Here is an 18,453-nt window from a genome sequence, read left to right on the forward strand (position 1 = left end):
AAAGTTAGGGTTGCATATAAGCGTGTGGACTTGTGGAATTGAGTCCAGTACAGAAGCGGCTGACCAGGGCCTCCAGTCTGCCCTTTAGGCCCTTTTAAAAAGCTTTCCTCACCTCTCACACCCGTTATGTTCCTCGCTTTTCTAACCACAGAGTTTTAAACAGGTTGATATCATAGTTCTATTTATTATAATCTCATTCGTTTATTAAAGTATTTGTTGAGTGCTTACCATATGCTAAGGCTATGCTAGACGTTTAGTGATCAGGACGGCGACCTCTGCCCTCGTGAAGAAGACAGATAATAAATAAGTGATCATAGATCCTTTCAAATTGTGCAAAGTGCTGTGATGTAACAGAAGTAAAAATAATGGAGAGTAACGTGGGGAGGTGAGCTGTGGGCATAACGGCAAAACTGGGGAAGACCTCTCTGAAGCAGTGATATTTGAGCTGTGACTTCGCTGATGAGCAGAAGTCCCTTTAAGAGCCCAGCAGACAGTTAGTAATTTCAGACTGAGGGAACAGCGAGTGCAAAGGGCCTGAGAGTGTGTAGCTGGTGAGGCTGTTCCAGAAAGCAGTCTGCCACCACTGAGGCAAATTCAGTCAGTATGTTGTACCCCCTGTGCCCAGCAAACACCCTCCTGTGGCCCAGCCTGCAGGTTCTCACATGGTGCTGGGGTGTTCATTGCAGCAGTATTTCGGTGGGGAGATGGAAGCAAGTGCTGTCTGTCACTGGGAGAGTGGAGAGTTAAAATGTGTACGGGGTGTGAACAAACATGCCCATAACAATATGGCTATCTCTCAAAAACCTCGTTTTGAGTGAGAAAAGTATAAAATATATCGTGTACATTTAAAATATATGCCCACAAGATATCAGCTTCTGCTGAAACACATACAAACAGAAAAATACACTTTAAACATTTTAGAACGGTTGTTAGTAGAAGGAGAGGAATTGGGAAACTGAGGATAAAAGACGACACGTATACAAAGCAAGAAAGGGCACTTGTGATGACAATGTGCCTTGACCTGAGCACTGTCCGCAGTGTGCCTGACTTATTGGGGGGATCACTTCGTAAGTTATATAAATGTCTAACCACTATGCTGTATACCTGAAATTAATATAATATTGAGTGTCAACTGTAATTGGGAAATAAAAATTTTTTAAAAAAAATTCAGTGTGCCTGAGGGCCTTCCAACCACCTCGCCAAAAAAGGCCCTCATTTAGGAATCATAGTGTCTGCAACAACAAAACAAGGTGGGGTGAGGTCAGAGAAGTAGGCTCAGCTCACACCCTGCAGGACTCTAGACTAAAAGGTATAGAGTTTGGATGTTATTCTGAATACAAAAGGAAGCCACTGGAGGGTTTTAAGCAGGAAGTAATATGATCTAGGTATTTTAAATACCATTGTCCTTATGGAGACAAATTGTAGTAGAGAGGAAAGAATAGAAAAAGGAGATCACCCAAGAGGCAAGAGATTGTCTTTATGCCCCCAGCTCTAAGCACATGGCCTGACATAAAAATGGGTGCTTGATAATTGCTTTCTGGATGAATCACAACTCAGCAAAGTGTTGTGACCAGGTACGATGGCAGATCAGGAAGGACTTCACTGGTTCTTTAGAGAGTGAAGTTGTTTCCATCTTTAAGATTACACTCCCGCAGAATAGTCTGGGAACTTTGGTCTTTTTACATCTGTCTACTCCAAATAAAAGAAAAGGAGAGAAGACACACTGTATAAATGAAGAGGTCACCTTGACATTGCTTCCCTCAGGCAGTCACTAGCACATGCTCATGCCAACACAGTCTAAGGCTCTCTGGCTTTCTGTTTAGCTGTCCCTCATGGGTACGCTCTCCATTTTACGAGGACTGGGAATTATGCCATTTTAGAGGATGTTTAAAGTGGATAATAGGCTTCGAGATAAGGAGAAGTTGACTGTCCCAAAGAAAGTCTATCAAACTAGCTCGGCTTTTCCTCATCCAGTACTGGGCTTTGTAGACCTGCTGGGAAATTTGTGCTCCTAGTTTGACAAATGAGGAACTCGAGTCCCAGAGGGTAAAGAGACAAGTCACACAGCAAGGTCACAGAGACAAGAATAGAATCCAAGCCTCTCGAGGCTCAGAGCAATGCTTTTACTGAAGAAAACATCGCTTTGGTGACAAGCAGCTTTCTCCTGAATAGTCACATGCAGAATTCCTCTGCCACACAGATTTTTCTGTAAAAACAGAAGCAGCTAACGTATTTATTTTGCTTCCCTTAGACTCATTCTCTGATTTCATCTAGGAGAGTGGAATGAGAAATGAAAAGTGCTGAAAGAAGGTGAAAGACATGACTGGGGAGTGAGAGGAAGCAGAGCTAAGAGGCCTGAAACCCGGACCCAGGTGGAAACAATTGGAAGGACTATAAAACTGTATGTAATATAGGGTCTAAAACTACCTGAGCTTTGTTATAATTTTTACAGGAAAGAAAAAAAAAAATCACAAGATTTCTAAGGGTCTGGTGCTGCTCTAAAGGGAAACTGATTTAAATCACTCAATGGCATTATAATATTAAACTCTGTCCATTTTAGTCAAGCAAAAATCTTTTCTGTTTGTTCTTGGATAATTCAGACATTGGCTATTTTTAAAACTTCCTCTGGTGCCAGAGCCCCTGAGGCGCCACTGGACGCCAAGAGGATATGGCAATGACGGTCGCAGAAGCGTCCCTCCATTCCCTGGTCCAGGGCACCGGCAAGGTTTGGGCCTTAACCAAGGCCACCTCAGTGAAAGGATTCATGTGAGACCGACAGGGTGACCACAGGTGGGTTCCAAAGAGAAAAACCTGCATCCGCTGAGAGGATTGTCTGTTTTTGACTGTTTCTACAGATTTGGAATAGTTTGGATATTCACCTTCGGGTCATGGAAATAATAGAGGTCCATTCTAGTAACTGAGCCGTGTCATATCCTGTACTTTCAGAACAATGAGGAAGGTTAAAGAGGAAATCCAAATAAACACTCAAGTGGGGAAGCAAAGCAAGCCTGAAACTATATACTGGCACCAGAAGGAGAGGTCAAAGGGTCTGACCCCATCTTACTCTGACAGGTTTTCACAGGCCCTAGGTACTTCTGCCTTCGTGGGCCCCCTCCTTCACAAAAAATATGAAAAAGTAGAGTTTACAACTGCATTGGTATAAACACAAATACATCAACATTATGGCTTAAGACTTTTATTTTTATTTCAAAGTTCAGTTTTTTCTTGTGGTTTTAAAACAGATTAAAACCTTTCTTGGGGGCCTCTAGAAGCATGATGGGCTGTAGGCACTGAGGGTACCGTGTCTGGTGGATAGGGAAGGGCATGAGGACCTTGGGGAAGCTTTCAACAGGCCTGTAACAGTGGGCTGCTGCGGGGTGAGAGCATGTTAGGATAATGGTGCCCCTGAACTAAAAGTAAAATGAGCCCTTACACTAAGGGACTAGAGTTCTGCGGAGGACTCAAACCAGAATCCTTTATCAGTCAGCTTCTGCTCAAAAACCTCCCAGAAATCTCATGACCTCCAATCTGTTTCGGAGAACATTCACTTATAGCAAAGTGCTCTACATTCATCAAGAAGGAACCGATGCAACTTTTAGTCACTCAGACAATTATCTTTAACTTATGAATTATCATCTCTTATAAATATGTATGTTCTAGTGAAAACAGGACATTGATGATGTAATAATGAGGTGGAGAGAAAAGGACAGTCTACATGGAACCTAGAAAAAGGAGAATTGACTGACAAATTAATTTAGTTATCCCAATTTATGTCCAGGGAAAAAGGATACCTAGTCCTGGTTATTTACTGGTTTCTTTTTCGTTTTGCTTTTAGTTTTAAAGTTTTCTTAAAATACAGAAAATCTGTATTTGTTTCCTTTTTTATTCAACAAATATTCTCAGACACAGTGACAGACCAATGGCCAGACATTAGGATTCCCAAATAAGCTTGAAACCTATGTTCCAGTGGAGGAGGCAGCCTATTTTAAAAATAATAATAATAAACAAATCCTCACAATCAAGTGGGACAGACCCAAAGAAGCAATCACAAGTGAGATGAGTGGTACCAAGGAGGAAAGCAAGATGCTAGAGCAATGTGTGATCATGGACATTTCTCTGTGAATCGTGGACACTTTCCTTGCGGAAGTGACTTTGAAACTGAGAACTAAAAGATGTACAGCTCTTACTAGCAAGATGGAGAGTAGGGAGTGGTTTACAGACAGAAAAAACTTTCCAGATTAGGCCTTGCAGTGGAAAAAGTCAAACGGAACTCACAGAGATTATGAAGTGGTCACTTATGATGAAGCTGCAGGTATAGGTAGGGACCTGAATAGTTAGGACCAACATGGACATCACCCCACAGGCCGTGGTTAGGAGCAGCTCAGCATGGCTGTAAACCAAACTTCTCTACCGTACCTGCCATGTGGCCCCTTGAACATTAGCTGGAACCCCTGGTCCACTACCAAGGATCTTTAGGATAAGAGATATTTATGTCCGGTACCTAAAAAAATCAGGTGCCTCACACTGAGAATACAGTGAAAAGGACAAAAATGATCTTAAGATATAAATAAGATACGTAGGACTGGGTATACCCTGAAGTCAACAACAAGCAGGAAATTCAAATATTATGTTATAAACCTTACAGAGAAAACTGCAAAGACTAGTGTCTCAAGGTCACTTCATATTATGGCATGGGTAATAAAGGGCAGCTTTGTCTCATTTCTTGGTTTCCTGGTTATTTTATATTCCTTTCATACGAGTGTTGTTGTGTTTTGTTTTTTAATGCATACACATTTTAAAAAACAACAAATTATTATAAATGGAGATGTTTATATACAATTCCTTGGCAATCCAGATACTATTGTCACTATGACATAAGTATAATACACAGCAGCTTCCAGCCACACTTTCCAATAGAAGCATGTGATTTTAAATATAAGGAGTTTGATACCAAATTGTTTGAACTAAACAAGTAAAACATTAACTGCTATCCTGGACATTTCATTTGCTTGGTGATAGCCCAACATTTTTTGAACAGTTTTTCAATGATGGGCAGAGGTCTTCCAGTGCAAATCCTTCTTCTTACGTAAAAACCAGAAGTTCACTCTCCCACCCTCCCGTTGGTCTACCTTCATAATATATCTGGAATCTAGCTACTTTTCTCCACTCTCAGCTACCAACATCTCTCACCTGGATTTCCTGCAATAGCCTCCTCACTGGTCTTCTTGCCTCGCTCTTACCCCTTAGCAGTGAATTCTCAACATAACAGCAAGGGATCTTTTTAAAACAGAAGACTGATCAGCTCCTTCCTCTGCTCCAAACCTTCAATAACTTTCCATCTTACTCAGAGTCAAAGTCAAAGTCCTTACAACAGTCTATACAACCCTACATGTTCAGGCCCGGCCACCTTCTGAACTCATCGCCCACACCACACTCCCCTCCAGCCAGGCTGGCCTCACTGTTTCCTCAACATATTGGGCATGCTTCTGCCTCAGAGCCTGTTCTTTCTGCTCCTTCTGCCTGGCATGCTCTTTCCTCAGATACCCGCATGGCTCCCTCCCACACCAACTTCAGGTCTTCACTCAAATGTCACCTTGAATTGAGGCCTTGCAACCCTTCCCCCACAGCACTCCCTCCCATCCCTGCTTTGTTTCTCTCCACAGCACATATATAGTAAGCAGAAGACTGGCCCCTGAAGATGTGCACACCCAAATCGCCAGAATCTGTGAACATGTCAAGTTCCATGGCAACGGAGAATTGGGTTGCAGATGGAATTCAGGTTGCTGATCAACTGACCTTAAAATAGGGAAATTATCCTGGATTGTTTAGGTGGGCTGAATGTATTCACAAGGGTCCAGAAAAGTGAAAAAAAAAGGCAGAAGATGAGGGCAGAGTAATGCAGTGAAGGTAGCACTCAACCCAGCATGGCAGGCTTTGAAGAGAGAGGAAGAGGGTCAGGGGCGAAGAACACAGCAGCCTTTTGCAGGTAGAAAAGGCAAGAAACCAGATCCTCCCCCAGAGCCTCCAGAAAGGAGCACAGCCCTGACGACGCCTTTATTTTAGCCCAGTGAGGTCCGCGTCAGACTTCTGACTATAAGAAAATAAATTTGTGTTGTTTTAAGCCACTAAGTTGGGAGGAATCTGTTACAGCAGCAATAGGAAACAAATACACACCATCTCACAAACTAGCTATTTACTTCTTTCTTATGTCTGCATTCCCTGTCATCACTGAAATACAAACTCAATGACAGCAGAGATATTTGACCGTTTTGTTCACCACTGTATGTTCAGTGCCTAGAAATATACTTAGCTTATAGGAGGTACTCAATAAATATTTTGTTGAATGAATATCTTTGTCTGTAGATTTGTAGTGTGTTTGCGAGGGGATGAAGAAAGAAGAGATGAAGCAGCAGGTCATATGCTTATGTGTAAAGAAAGTAGTCAACTAAACTGAGCTTCTGGAGACAGGTTATTACCCTGGGCCAAGGTTGCTCTACGCTGACAAAGACAGAAGAAGCCCAGCAGCTTTCCATATGTAAGTCAGCGGGGTGGGGACAAGGTCCAGCTTGACTGTAGTACACAAAAGAAAAATCTCTCTTAATAGCGCCTGTACGCCAAAGGAAATTGTGTCCTCCCATCCTATTCTGAGAGGTAAATGTGAATTACCAACTTCCCGAGAGAGCATACAGAACTGGTCATCCTGGAGAGGTGGGAAATGATACCACAGATTACTCTGAAGTCTCCCCCTCTTTAGATACCATCCCTGACAAAGGAGGCTACTCTGAGGAGGAAAGCTGTCAGAGGTCAGGAAGTTCATTGTCAGCGTCATAGATTTGTAATTCAACCACGAAATGCAACAGGTTTGGCAAGGAAGTTAGTGCTGGCCTAGGGCTGGGCTTGTGTGTGTTTTATGCCAACCCCATACGTTTAAGAGGTGGTGAGCCTCTTAAGTGGAGTTGGGACATCAGGTTCAATATAGAACTACCTTTTCTCTCTGCTCTGTTTCTCACCACTAAAGGTCCTGAAACAGATTGCTTTGGTGGTGTGTGATGGTCTCATTTTCCTCTCCCGATCACTGAGAATCACTAGGCCTGCGATTTCATGGAGGATACCCACCCAGTGATGGCCTGATCTGGCCTTTTCTGGCTGCTCTCCCTCGGCTTTCCACCTTCCTTTCCATCCCAAGGCTTCCCCCTACATCCACCCTTGGACATTTTCTTCCTGATTCAGCCCTTTTTGTAAAATGTCTAAACTACATCATTACTTTTCCATTAAAACCACAGAATTAAGTTCATCTTAGCCCTTCACAATAGCACCCATCATAATACACTGTTAAAACACCATAAACACTACAGGAATTCAGCACTTCGCTGGGGTGGGTACTCAAATTCACAGTCCAGTTTTAGGTAGGGCACACATTCCATTAGATTGGAATACAGGGAAACCCATGATTTATGTAAATGAATCAATGATTGGAGTATAGCATGAATTTGAGCAGAAAGAACCTGGAATCAGGAAAACCAGCTTGACGGTTGTAGCAGGTGTTAGGGCGTAAAAGCCTAGGTGGGTTGCGGTAGCCGTGGAATGGATCAAAATGCATGAGAGAGACATTTCATGGAAAGGCTATATATCTTGGCAAAGCTCTATCAGAGAAATAAAGAACAGAAAGATTTGGAGACCACAATGAGAGTTCAAGGGAGACACTGGCATACTGATGCCGCCCATCTTGATTGAGGCAGACGGGTTCTGAAACGGGGCGAGCATACTTTTAGCTTTAGATGTGCTGGGATGCAATGCCAGTATATCCCTGGGGATCAAGAGTACGTGTCCATTTGTCCATTCATTCAATGCTTATGGAGCATCTCCTGCGGCGCGGGCTGAAAAAACACCATGGGCAGGCTTAATGATAACTGAGATATCGTTTCTGCCCTTAAGAGCCTTGGGGTAGACACAAACATCTCTGATAAAGGGTATCATGTGTTAAGTCTGTATAAGAGACACAAGCAGATTGCTCTTAGAGATTCTGATAAGAGCAAGAACACATCTGGCTGAAATCAAATGTAGCGCTCCAATGAGGCGGTAGGGGTGGGAGGAACACAGCAAGACTTTCCTTTTTGTACAGGCTCCCTGCAACCTGCTTTACTCAGTCAGGGATCGTCACCTTTGTTTTCATCTCATCTAAAACCCAACAAACTGAAACTGACCTAAGAGAATGCTTTAGCGCTGGTCTCATCCATAGCAACATCCAACCCAGGATTGCCAAGACACTGGGAATGGACGAGACAGGCTCCCTGAAGGACTATGTACAGGAGGTGAGAGGGAAAGCCACCGGGGTCCGAGGCTCAGGGAACGCGTGCAGTTTAGGGATGGAGGAGGAAGAAAAGCTCTCAAGAGACAAACAAGAAAGGCTGAGATCATGGAATTCAAGAGAGAAAAGTGTTTTTCAGAATTGGGGAGTCAACAATATCAAATGCCTACAGAGAAGTTAGAAAGAATCAGAGTCCAACGATTCCCAGGGTTAAGTATGCAAAAGCTCAGGTAACAATGTTAAACACAAATCATCCACAGACAAAGCATTATTATTTTGAATAGTTGTTTGATACCTAACGACTTACTCCTACTCACACCTGTCTCATCACCGACAAGTCTCCAGCAGTTTTAGCGCATAGCTGTCATACTGAAATTGACACACCCCTAACAAGAAGAAAACCCAAGAGCAGGTTCAGTGGTAGTTTCGATGGAATCACCTTAAGAAGTTTCATTTTCAGAGGTTTTCATTCAAGATCTGGAAAGGCCTGTTGAGCCAGTAATTCCTTTATTCATGTTGTGTGACCGCTGTCGATACCTTCATTCCTAAGCATATCAGCAGCTAACAAAAAGTTCTATTTCGTCATGTCTTTCCATCCCAGGTGCTTTGTTCACACGAATCTTGCCATGTTTAGGGTATCTGGGCAGCACTACAAAATATCTGCGCACAAATTTTTCTAATCAAAGCTGAAGTTTGATCGTTTTCAAATCGCACCCCCATTGTTGTTTTGCAAATACTAGCCATCTGTAAGACTACATTTTAATTTCTTATTGGTTAACCTACTGGTATACGATTACCCTATCTAGATTACTAGATTGTTAGGCTCATAAGATCTGACCCCTGTCTGTATCACACACAAATGACAACAGGCGGGACAAGATGAGTGAGTACTCCATAAATGTTTTCTGGATGAGTGAATGAATAAATGAATGAATTTCTCAGTGTGTTATTAATGCCGTCACTTTCATGAGCTATTATTTTACGTTGGAAAATAACTTATTCTCACAAGAGCTAAGAGCATAACTCTGGGGTCAGGCAGCCAGGACTCAAATCCTGGGACAACTCTTGCTAGCTGTGTGACCTCTCAGTTCCTTATTTTCTTTAATAATATGGAGCAATTATAGAGTCCCCCTTATGAGATTTTTGTAAATGTGATAATACATGTGAAATTGTACTTGGAATAGTACCTAATACGTTTTCAGTAAATGTTAGCTATTATTATTATCATTAAATATCTACATTTATTTTCTATGTTCATTTAAATGTTGTTTTATGTAAGCACTGAACTAAGTATTGTTCCTCAATGGCATTTTGACAGTGCAGTTTTAATAACAAGGTGAAGACAGAACAGATGTCTGCATATCAACCATGGAACCTGGAAAAATAACTTTTTAGCCTAAAAGAAAGGTTTTAGACATCAGTGTCCCTCGCCAACTCCAGCTATACAAAACCCTTCTCCTAATTACAACCATGTTGGTAAACTTGGCAACTGTATCCACACAAATGCTGGAATAGGTCATGCTATGACTGTTCCTGTGTGTTTGGGAGGCAGAGGCTTTGGCTGTGACTCATTGCTAAAGTTCTGGGCAAATCAGATGGCAGATCTGCCTGCACTCCCATCCCTCGTGTTACAATGGAAATAAAAATGGGATTAAACATCATTCTCTGCAGGTGTAGCTTCGTATAGACAAGCTGTACCTCTGCAGTCAAGACCACATTGGAGAGCCTTATTTCCACAACCTAATGCTAATGCCAGTCAGGATGGGGGTGCTGAGGGTCCCTAAAGTTCCTTCCTGGCCCCTAGAGGGGCCTTGCTTCATCAGCATGATTTCCCCTCTCCTAACAACTCTCTGGTTACTAAGGGATTATTTCCATATCTTAAGGCTCACTCTTTGTCCTACTCCAGACCACAGCAGGGTTTACTTTCTTATGAATTTGCCAGGAGCAAAAAGTAACATCCTAACTCCTGTCAACTCAACAAGGAGAGATTTATTGCAATTAACTAAAAGGATACTTGTTATGACAGGAATACATATGCTTCAGCAAAAATAGGATTCCAGTTTGTGGCTGGCCTTTGCAAACAGTCACCATCCTGCCAACAGCCTTTTTTTTTTTTGGTTGCACACTCATTAACAGTGCCACATCCGGACCCAGGGCTGTTTCCAAGGTGGAGACTCAGAGGCTGGCACTCAGACAGGGAGATCACCTGAGAGCAGCAGTTCTTAACAGACTAGACCAACCACTATAGGCCCTGTTTTTGGATTGCTGGACCCCCTCCCCAATGTCTACCTTCCTTTTCTTCCTTACAAACAGAATCCTAGGTATACTGGGATCAGCCAATTCTAAGCTAAAAATTAGCTCATTTCCCAGCCTGCCTTGCGTGGTGGTAAAGATCAGTGACTTGCAAGGTAAAGTTCCCTAGAGGTTTCTGGGAAAATTTTCCCTTCCTAATATAGATGTTGCCCCTCACCCTTTCTGTCTGCCTCTCTCTAGGTTTTGTGAAGGCTAATTTGGCTGATTCTAGGTTTCCTTTTGATTACTTCCCAGGTTGTAATTATGTTAGGTTTTGAAACTGCTGGAACTCTGATTTCTAGGTAGTAAGAGTGTTCCTGTACATGAGTTGATTGCTTTTTAAAAATTGATTTGTACAGTTAGATACAGAATATTCTAAGTAAAAATGATTAAACATCTGCCCTTTTTTAAGTTGCTAATTCATACACAGGCAAACATGAGATTAGGGAATTAATTACAGAAAGATCAAAAAGTCTGAGAAATGGGCAATTTATTTCAACAAAGGGAAAGAACTAATTTTGCTACAGTGGGAAAAAGTGTGGAATTCAAAAATTGCTGCATTTAACTGTAGCCCTATTTATCGCTGCACAATGTCTTTATCTTAATGTCTCAATTCCCTCTACTTTCTTTTCACACCATGGTATTGAATGAGAAATATATCAAGTTAACTGATTGTTTGACATATCTGATCTAGAGTGGCTTCTACACCACTCTTCTCTCTCTTTAATCTCCCGGTAAATATTTTTGACTTTGACATTTACAATATTGGAAATGACAGGTGCCTGAGGGCAAATGCATAGAAGCAGTTAGGATCAGAACTGTTTGCTAAGGATTACTTTTTAAAACAGAGCACAATGTAACTAGTTTTATTGAATCCTTGAAGTGTAGAACCAAATAAATCTCATTTATTGAGAAAGAAAACAATCCAAACAATTATAAACCCCAGAAATTAACAGAAGCACTTAAACCTTTAGTACAAACATATTTATTTCTCAAACTCAGACATTTGTCTAAAATACACTTATGATCTAAATACCCTTCTCCCTTCTTCCTTTACAACATACCATTTTAATCTGTTTGTTTATAGGATGAAAGCCTTAAGGAAAGCCTTATTCACATTCCCACAAAAGAAAGAAAGAAATATTTGTCTCTAGGCCTGAGTAGACGCACCAATCCTGGTAGAGGCACCAGTCCTAATAAAAGACACGTAAGAGGATGGACAGTCCATTATCAATAAATTCCTATAAATATAGCTAAGCAGTTCATTAAATTATTCAGATGCACTTATTGAGCTCCTACTATGTGCAAAATATTGTTCCAAAGGCACTCTTCCTTAGATATAAAGTCGGCCACTGAAATAACTTCAGGAGTTTAGGACTTTGAGACACTCAAGTATCCTAATGACAGGAAATGTTTGCTGCTGCTGCTGCTGCTGCCTAAAGTACCCAGTTTATTTCTAGGGAACAGCTCAGGCGTTGGAAGAATATAATTCTAACTTAAGCATTAATAAAAGATGGAGTTAAGGAGTGGTTGTACCTTTATGACATAACTCAAACGACAATGTGAAGTACATTCTGATGATCTAAAATGCAAGGCAGTCTAGGAAATGACACCAGTTTAAAAAGAAACCAGTACCAACTTCAAAATAAACCAGGATATCGATTGATTGCAATTTATAGGAAAAATTAAAATATAGAACTACTAACCCCTCCCCTAGGACTGAAGTCATACTTCCTCAGACACCCTGCCATCATTGGGAAGCATGAAAGGAAACTGGCAAAATTCGAAGCATATTAAATAATTAAATAATACAGCCAAGTTTTGCGTGTGTGGCCCCAAAGACTTTTCAACATATCTTTCAACATTATAGTGGTAGGAATGGAAATTGAGGAAATTATAAGTATTTTCTCAGAGACAGCTTACAGATTTCTTATACTTCTCAAAGTGAAAACATGACATATTGCCACTATAACACAAGCTATTTTGTCTATCACCCATAAGACACAACTTCACAGGACATCAGGCTTCCAAGGTCTAAGTGCTTCCTTCACATGCCCCAGTTGGGTTTTTCCCCCTGAACTAAATAGGTTCTCTTTTCAGGTCAAGTGTTATCTATTGGCAAAGTACCTTCAGGTTAAATATATTTGCATCATTTCTGTATCCCTGAAGTCAAGCCTCCACTTAGAAGCTTAAACTCGTCTTCTGGTCTCTCTATTCAGGACTTCCCACATGTACTTCACGTGGAAAGGAGAGAGACTTATTCCAGAAGAGCGATGCTATTTCCAGTTCATGCCTGGCCTCAGAAAGTCAAACTCAGCCTTATCTGAAAAGAGCCTCAGTAGTCTCCCATTCAGAAACTTGCAATTCCTATTATTTTCTAAATATGATGATTAAATAAAATTAAATGCAAATAATAAACAGTAGTTAAATAAAAAAAACTTAAAATAAATTAAAAAATACATGGCATGGCAGTTTTCAAAGAATAAAGGTCAAGTTCCAGTAAATTCACATTCCTTTCTGTACCAGTTTCTATAATACAATGAGTGGGCAACACTGCCCTCTAAAGGGCTTATTATGTTACATCCCTTAGTTCACCTGATGGGAAAGTGCCTCAGGATGCAATGACCAGTGTGCACACACATTCTTCTTTTACTTCTGGGACACAGTCTGTTCTTGACCTTCAGTGAATGACTCTGAAGACCATGGGGCTCCTAGAGAGGGCATGAGACTTCGTGAAAGCTCATTGAGGGGATCAGAAACTAACATCTGTTGCAGTGGTTTTCAAACTTTAGTAGGCATCAGAATCACCCTGTGGCCTTGTTTAAATACAGTTTGCTGGGCCCCACCTGCAGTTTCTGATTCCGTAAGTGAGGGGTTGAGCCCAAGAATCTGGCTTCCTAACAAGTTCCCAGGTGATGCTAATGCTGTCAGCGGCCATTCTTTGTGAGCCGGACATTGGACTAGGCCCTTGATCTCACATAATACAACAGGATGAGGTTTTAGCATCTGTTTTACAGACCAGGAAGCCAAGTCTCAGAGAGATTAAGTGGCTAAGATCACACAGTAGTGAAGAAGTCTGTAATAAACCCAGGACTGTCTAACTCAACACCATTGCTTTCTTCTCTACACTACGCTGTCAGTAAAGGAGGCTATTAGTCACTTCATCTTCCTTTCCTCAGCTTCTTCCTGCAAAGGAGCAGCACTTAGTTGACTGCTTGGTTGGTTTACCACCCCAGATAACCTGGAGGTCTGGACATGAAGCCATCCAGGGAGGTCCACACTATGCCTAGGCTGGACCTGTGAGTGCATAAGCTGAGAAGTGGGGACAGCATGTCAGCAGAGGGGCCTCTCATGGGTCCTGAACCCTCCTACACTGTTCAGAGATTGCTTGCTCTGGACTCTGGAGGTTTTCATACTCAGAAACTCTAGAAGAGAGGTTTTAAAGTTAATATCTCCTTTCACAGGCATTCCGTGGACCTCAGAGCCTACTGGGGCTTGGAGAGGATCAGGACTTGGCCATGTCTGCACACCCTCTCCAGCCTTGGCTCAAACCAAGGGCACCGGGGCAGGGATCACACACGAACTTAAAACAGGAGTGCCCAATGATGTGAAGCCTGAATGGTTTTGATACAGGAAAACTAGTTTTCAGGTCACATATCCTACTAGGATAGGGCAAGTAAAAAGTCCCTAGCACTCAACCCCAGGCAGGATGTCACAGTGATGGGAAAAGTAGGGACGTGAGGACCCCTCCCCCCCATACACACACTTCAAGAAAAGTTTTTCTCATCCTTTGCATTCATCTCCTAACGCAGCTTGGTGTTTTCCTGAGGGACCTACAAATCTGGAGCATCCCATGGGGATGGTTTCTGGCCTCGGTCATTAGGGGAAAGGATGTTCTCAGAAAAACAGCGCTGAGAGCTGGTCAGCAGAGGTCTTTAGGCGGTGGCCACGACTGGACTTCGTGCAGAACTGCACTCTGGACTCCAGCTGCTCACTGAGTTCATCCAGAGCCCCCGTGCAGGACTCCAGGCTCTCTGCCAGTTTCTGAATCTTGGCCTTCAGCACGGCCTGGCTAACCTTGGTGGCCCCCTCGGCCTGCCTGGGGATGAGGAAGCCACGTGAGCCGAAGAAGACAATGAAGTAGACGGAGTTGTACAGAGCGATGGAGGCGTTCCTGCCGCACTGCAGCAGCTGGCGGTCCCCGCAGCCCTGCCAGCGGCAGAAGAACTCGAGGCAACTTAGGATCTCACGCATCTGGTCCTGGCAGGTGGCGGCGATCTCCTGCACCCTCCGCACCTCCCGGGAGTTGCAGAAGATCAGGGAGAGGTCAGACGTGATGGTGACTGCCCCTCCGGCGGTGGCCACCCCCAGCCCCACAGCCGATGCCAGGAGCGAGACCCCCAGGGTGACCGGGCTGAGCGAGAGCCCCACGATGGCGGTGACGGCGCCCACCGCGCTCAGCGAGCTGCCCGCCACGTTCGCCGCCAGGGAGCGCCTGCGGAGGCGCTCGAGACGCCGGGCCACCTCGCGCAGGCGCAGCAGCTGGCCGTGCAGTCGGCCCCGGCGGTCCAGCAACAGACCGTGGAAGCGCCGCAGCGCATCGGTGCCCTGCAGCTCCCAGGCCGCCGGCGCCTCCATGCCCTGCAGGGACACAGACACGCAGTTAGCCCGCAGTCTCCGTGCTTAATGGTGGCTCCCGCCCGCGGCTTCGCCTACGCAAGCGGGGAGTTGGCAAAAGTTAAATATAACAGCTACTTTCACACAAGGGGAAACGGGTCATTTTCCAGTGAGTCATGTGTCAAGTTCTCAAAGATCAGTTCTGTAAGCTGGGACAACTTTCACAAATTTTCAGGACCTTAAATCCACATGTGCAAATAAGAATATTGCTATCCTCTGCTTTTCTCCCAGAGAACGCTAAGGATGGACTTTATTAACTACATGTTAAATAAGATGTAAACTCAGGGAGGAGAGAGTGGTGATGTTAGAAAGCTACTGCAATACTCAGGCCTCTGCTCTATTTGAAAGATAACACTACAAGTGGTAGGTTGGACCCGTTTACAAAGTCCTTTTGTGACATGAAGACTTGGATCTTAACAGTTTTGCAATACAGTTTTTCCCCCTCACTGATGAGTGAAAAATATGTCACCAAAAACTCAAAACTCACATTGTCTATCAAATGTAAGAAACTAATCTAAGTTAGATGCTTGCCTGAAGCAACCCTTCTACCTGTTATTCTTTCAGGCTCTTATCTTAGAATTAAGCCTAAAATGTGGTTTGCACTATTTATTCAAACTCAAGCTCATCAGGTCTCACTCTTTGATGGGTGCTTAATTAAAACTAAATTATATTAAATTAATATCACTGTCTTTATTAAGAAAGCTTCCTTTTAAAAATGAGTAACAGTTGAATAAAATAAAGTGGCTCCAATTTTTTTGTTTAACAACTCATCGAGGGCTACCTTGTACCAAGTTCAATTGAAGCCAATTGCAGATGACTAACAAAGAAAACTATATATCCTTGGATAAAAGTACATCCTTCCTAGTTGCCAAAAATTCCCATCTTCATATCTACTGTACTTATCATTAATAGGAACTTCTTAAAAGTGGCAAATAAGCCATGGAAATAGAGCATTTCAATCTTGTGAGATATCAGAGCAGAAATTATTCTCACTTGAAAGATGAGGAAATTGAAACACAGACCAGTTTTAGATGTAGTTGATTTTTCACAGAGCCCAGTCTAGAATCTTGGTCTACTGACTTCTAGGTCTTAATTTTACTTGCATGCCTACAAAATTCCACCCACCAGTAATAAATTTCCAAGTAAAGACATCTCTTAGCAAAATGAGAAAAAGTCACTCAAAATATCTCATGGACCAAGGATATATGTACATATATAACCCATTATTACAAGTCCAATAGCTATTTTTCAGATAATATCCCTTTAGGCTCCCCACTTACCACTCACTTTTGGCTATCTCCAGGAAAGAGAAATCTGAGGCTGTTTCTGGATGAGCATGCTTTATAGTTTCAGAGAACCAATGACTGCCCTGGGAAAGCCTTGTCTCATTCTGAGAATTTGCCATTTCCTGTCCTGGCTCCTGCTGCCTTCATCCAGAAGGATGTGACATGGTGGAAAATGACCTGCCAAGCACACAGTACATCCCGTATTTAGGAAATGAACATTGTTGCTTTCCCCCAAACGCAGGAAAAGAACTGCAGGCTCTTCCCCAACTTGAAACAAGTGTTGTCATTCTCCCAGGGGGTATACCCTGCCTTTCCTCTCCTGAGAATAGCTAATGACGTTATCTGGGAGGGCATCAAAGGCACCCCAGGCTGACCAATTATAGTGTTTCTTGAGAGGCCACCATTATAAAGTCTTTTTTTTTTTTTAAAGAAAAAGGGGACGGGCAGGGGACAACTCTTATGTTTGATATAGTTACTTAAGTCCACTCCTGTATTTTAAAAAGCATTGTGAATCTTTGAGTGGTTGAAACATGTGATCCAATCAGCATGAAGCCTTAAAAAACCCAGAAAGGCCACACCCACAGGAAGTGCTGCGTGCAGTTTGGGGCATCTCCAGCTGAGAGAAGATTTTGGAGGTCTCAGAAAGGGCACACTGCAGGCCAAATACGTCAGAAAAATCTGTGGGGTCAGGCTGCACAGGGAGCTAATTATACACTTTCAACAGCAGCCGGGATTCGCCTTCCCGGGTTTTCATTTAAGTAGCAATTGTAGCCCATGCAACAGTTAAATGAACGGATTCTATCCCCAGGTTAATGAAGCGTGGGCAGTTCTCTGAATAATTCAGGAGGGAAAAGGGAGTACAGCGTTTGTGGATGCTTTCTGGGGCATACACATAGGTAGCTGGAGCTCAGCCTGGAAGCCTCTGACCACAGGATCCCAAATACATCATCCTTTTAACACTACATTCAAATAAGGAAGGCCAAATTTGTTTCTCACTTAAATAATTATTGTCTCAACTCTCTGGTTCACCTGGAAAGTCTTAACAGCCATATCTTTCTGAAACACAATTAACTTCCCCACCTTTATAACTGTACTTTGTATTTATCAACACAGGCCATTTGCTACTACTCACAATCATGGTCCTTTTGAACCTGATTTTTCTGAATTTGGTCCAAGTCCAAATGTTCTGGTTATAACTCCTCAAAGAATAAATATAACCTTAGTCAAGATGCCTTCAATATTACCTGCACTTTTGAAGTAAGAGGTGGGAAAATATCTTTCTCTGTCCCCACAGACATAATCATTCCAAATGGGATGTAAGCCAGAACTGAGGGTGGGGAGGCTGTGGGCCAGGAGGGACCGTACCCTGATTCTTCGGTTCCCATATGCTCTTCCAACTTCCCCGGACATGTGTATGTTGGGTTTAGATGGATACAATTAAATCTTTATTTCATGGATGAGGCATTTGCTGGGATACAGAGAGGGTCATCATCTTTAGAGCATCAGTAATCATAGAACAGAGCTAGGATGAGAAAGTAGAAGGTATAGGAGAATGGACAGCATGTGTACTCACCTCATGCCATATTCTGAGGAATTTGTTTTTCTCTGTGTTGTATACCAATTTGCTTCATATTTGTTTCTCTATGGAGCAAAAAGAATCCAGTCATTTGACAGTGTGCGCTAGTTGAAGTTTTACTGACTGTAAAACTTGGTACTTCGCATTATTTACAAAAATTGACACAAACATGACACTTTTGACAGCATTTATTTACTTTCATCTATTTAAGCACAATAAGAAATGTGAAGAATAACTGAAGATAGTTTAATCAAAAATTTTATGTGGGCAGTTCCTCCCTACACACACACACACACGAAGTCTACACACAGCAC

The 18,453-nt window shown here is 42.6% G+C and overlaps 1 protein-coding gene across 2 annotated transcripts in view; it reads right to left on the bottom strand.

The window, feature by feature from the left end:
- Positions 1–11,483: 11,483 nt before the first annotated feature.
- Positions 11,484–18,453, bottom strand: part of APOLD1 (apolipoprotein L domain containing 1) — a 40,438-nt gene continuing 33,468 nt past the window's right edge. The window contains exons 6-8 of one of the 2 annotated variants that reach the window (XM_019744795.2): positions 18,137–18,204; positions 16,565–16,740; positions 11,484–15,241 (exon numbers count right to left, since the gene is read on the bottom strand). In XM_019744795.2, coding sequence (XP_019600354.2) covers positions 14,498–15,238 — 741 coding nt within the window. In that variant the 5' untranslated portion in view covers positions 15,239–15,241; positions 16,565–16,740; positions 18,137–18,204 and the 3' untranslated portion in view covers positions 11,484–14,497. Of the gene's footprint in view, positions 15,242–16,557; positions 16,741–18,136; positions 18,205–18,453 lie in introns of both variants that reach the window. The other variant, XM_019744790.2, reaches the window with a different exon arrangement.

The sequence above is a fragment of the Rhinolophus sinicus genome, linkage group LG02 (assembly GCF_036562045.2).
Source record: "Rhinolophus sinicus isolate RSC01 linkage group LG02, ASM3656204v1, whole genome shotgun sequence".
Taxonomy (NCBI): Eukaryota; Metazoa; Chordata; class Mammalia; order Chiroptera; family Rhinolophidae; genus Rhinolophus; species Rhinolophus sinicus.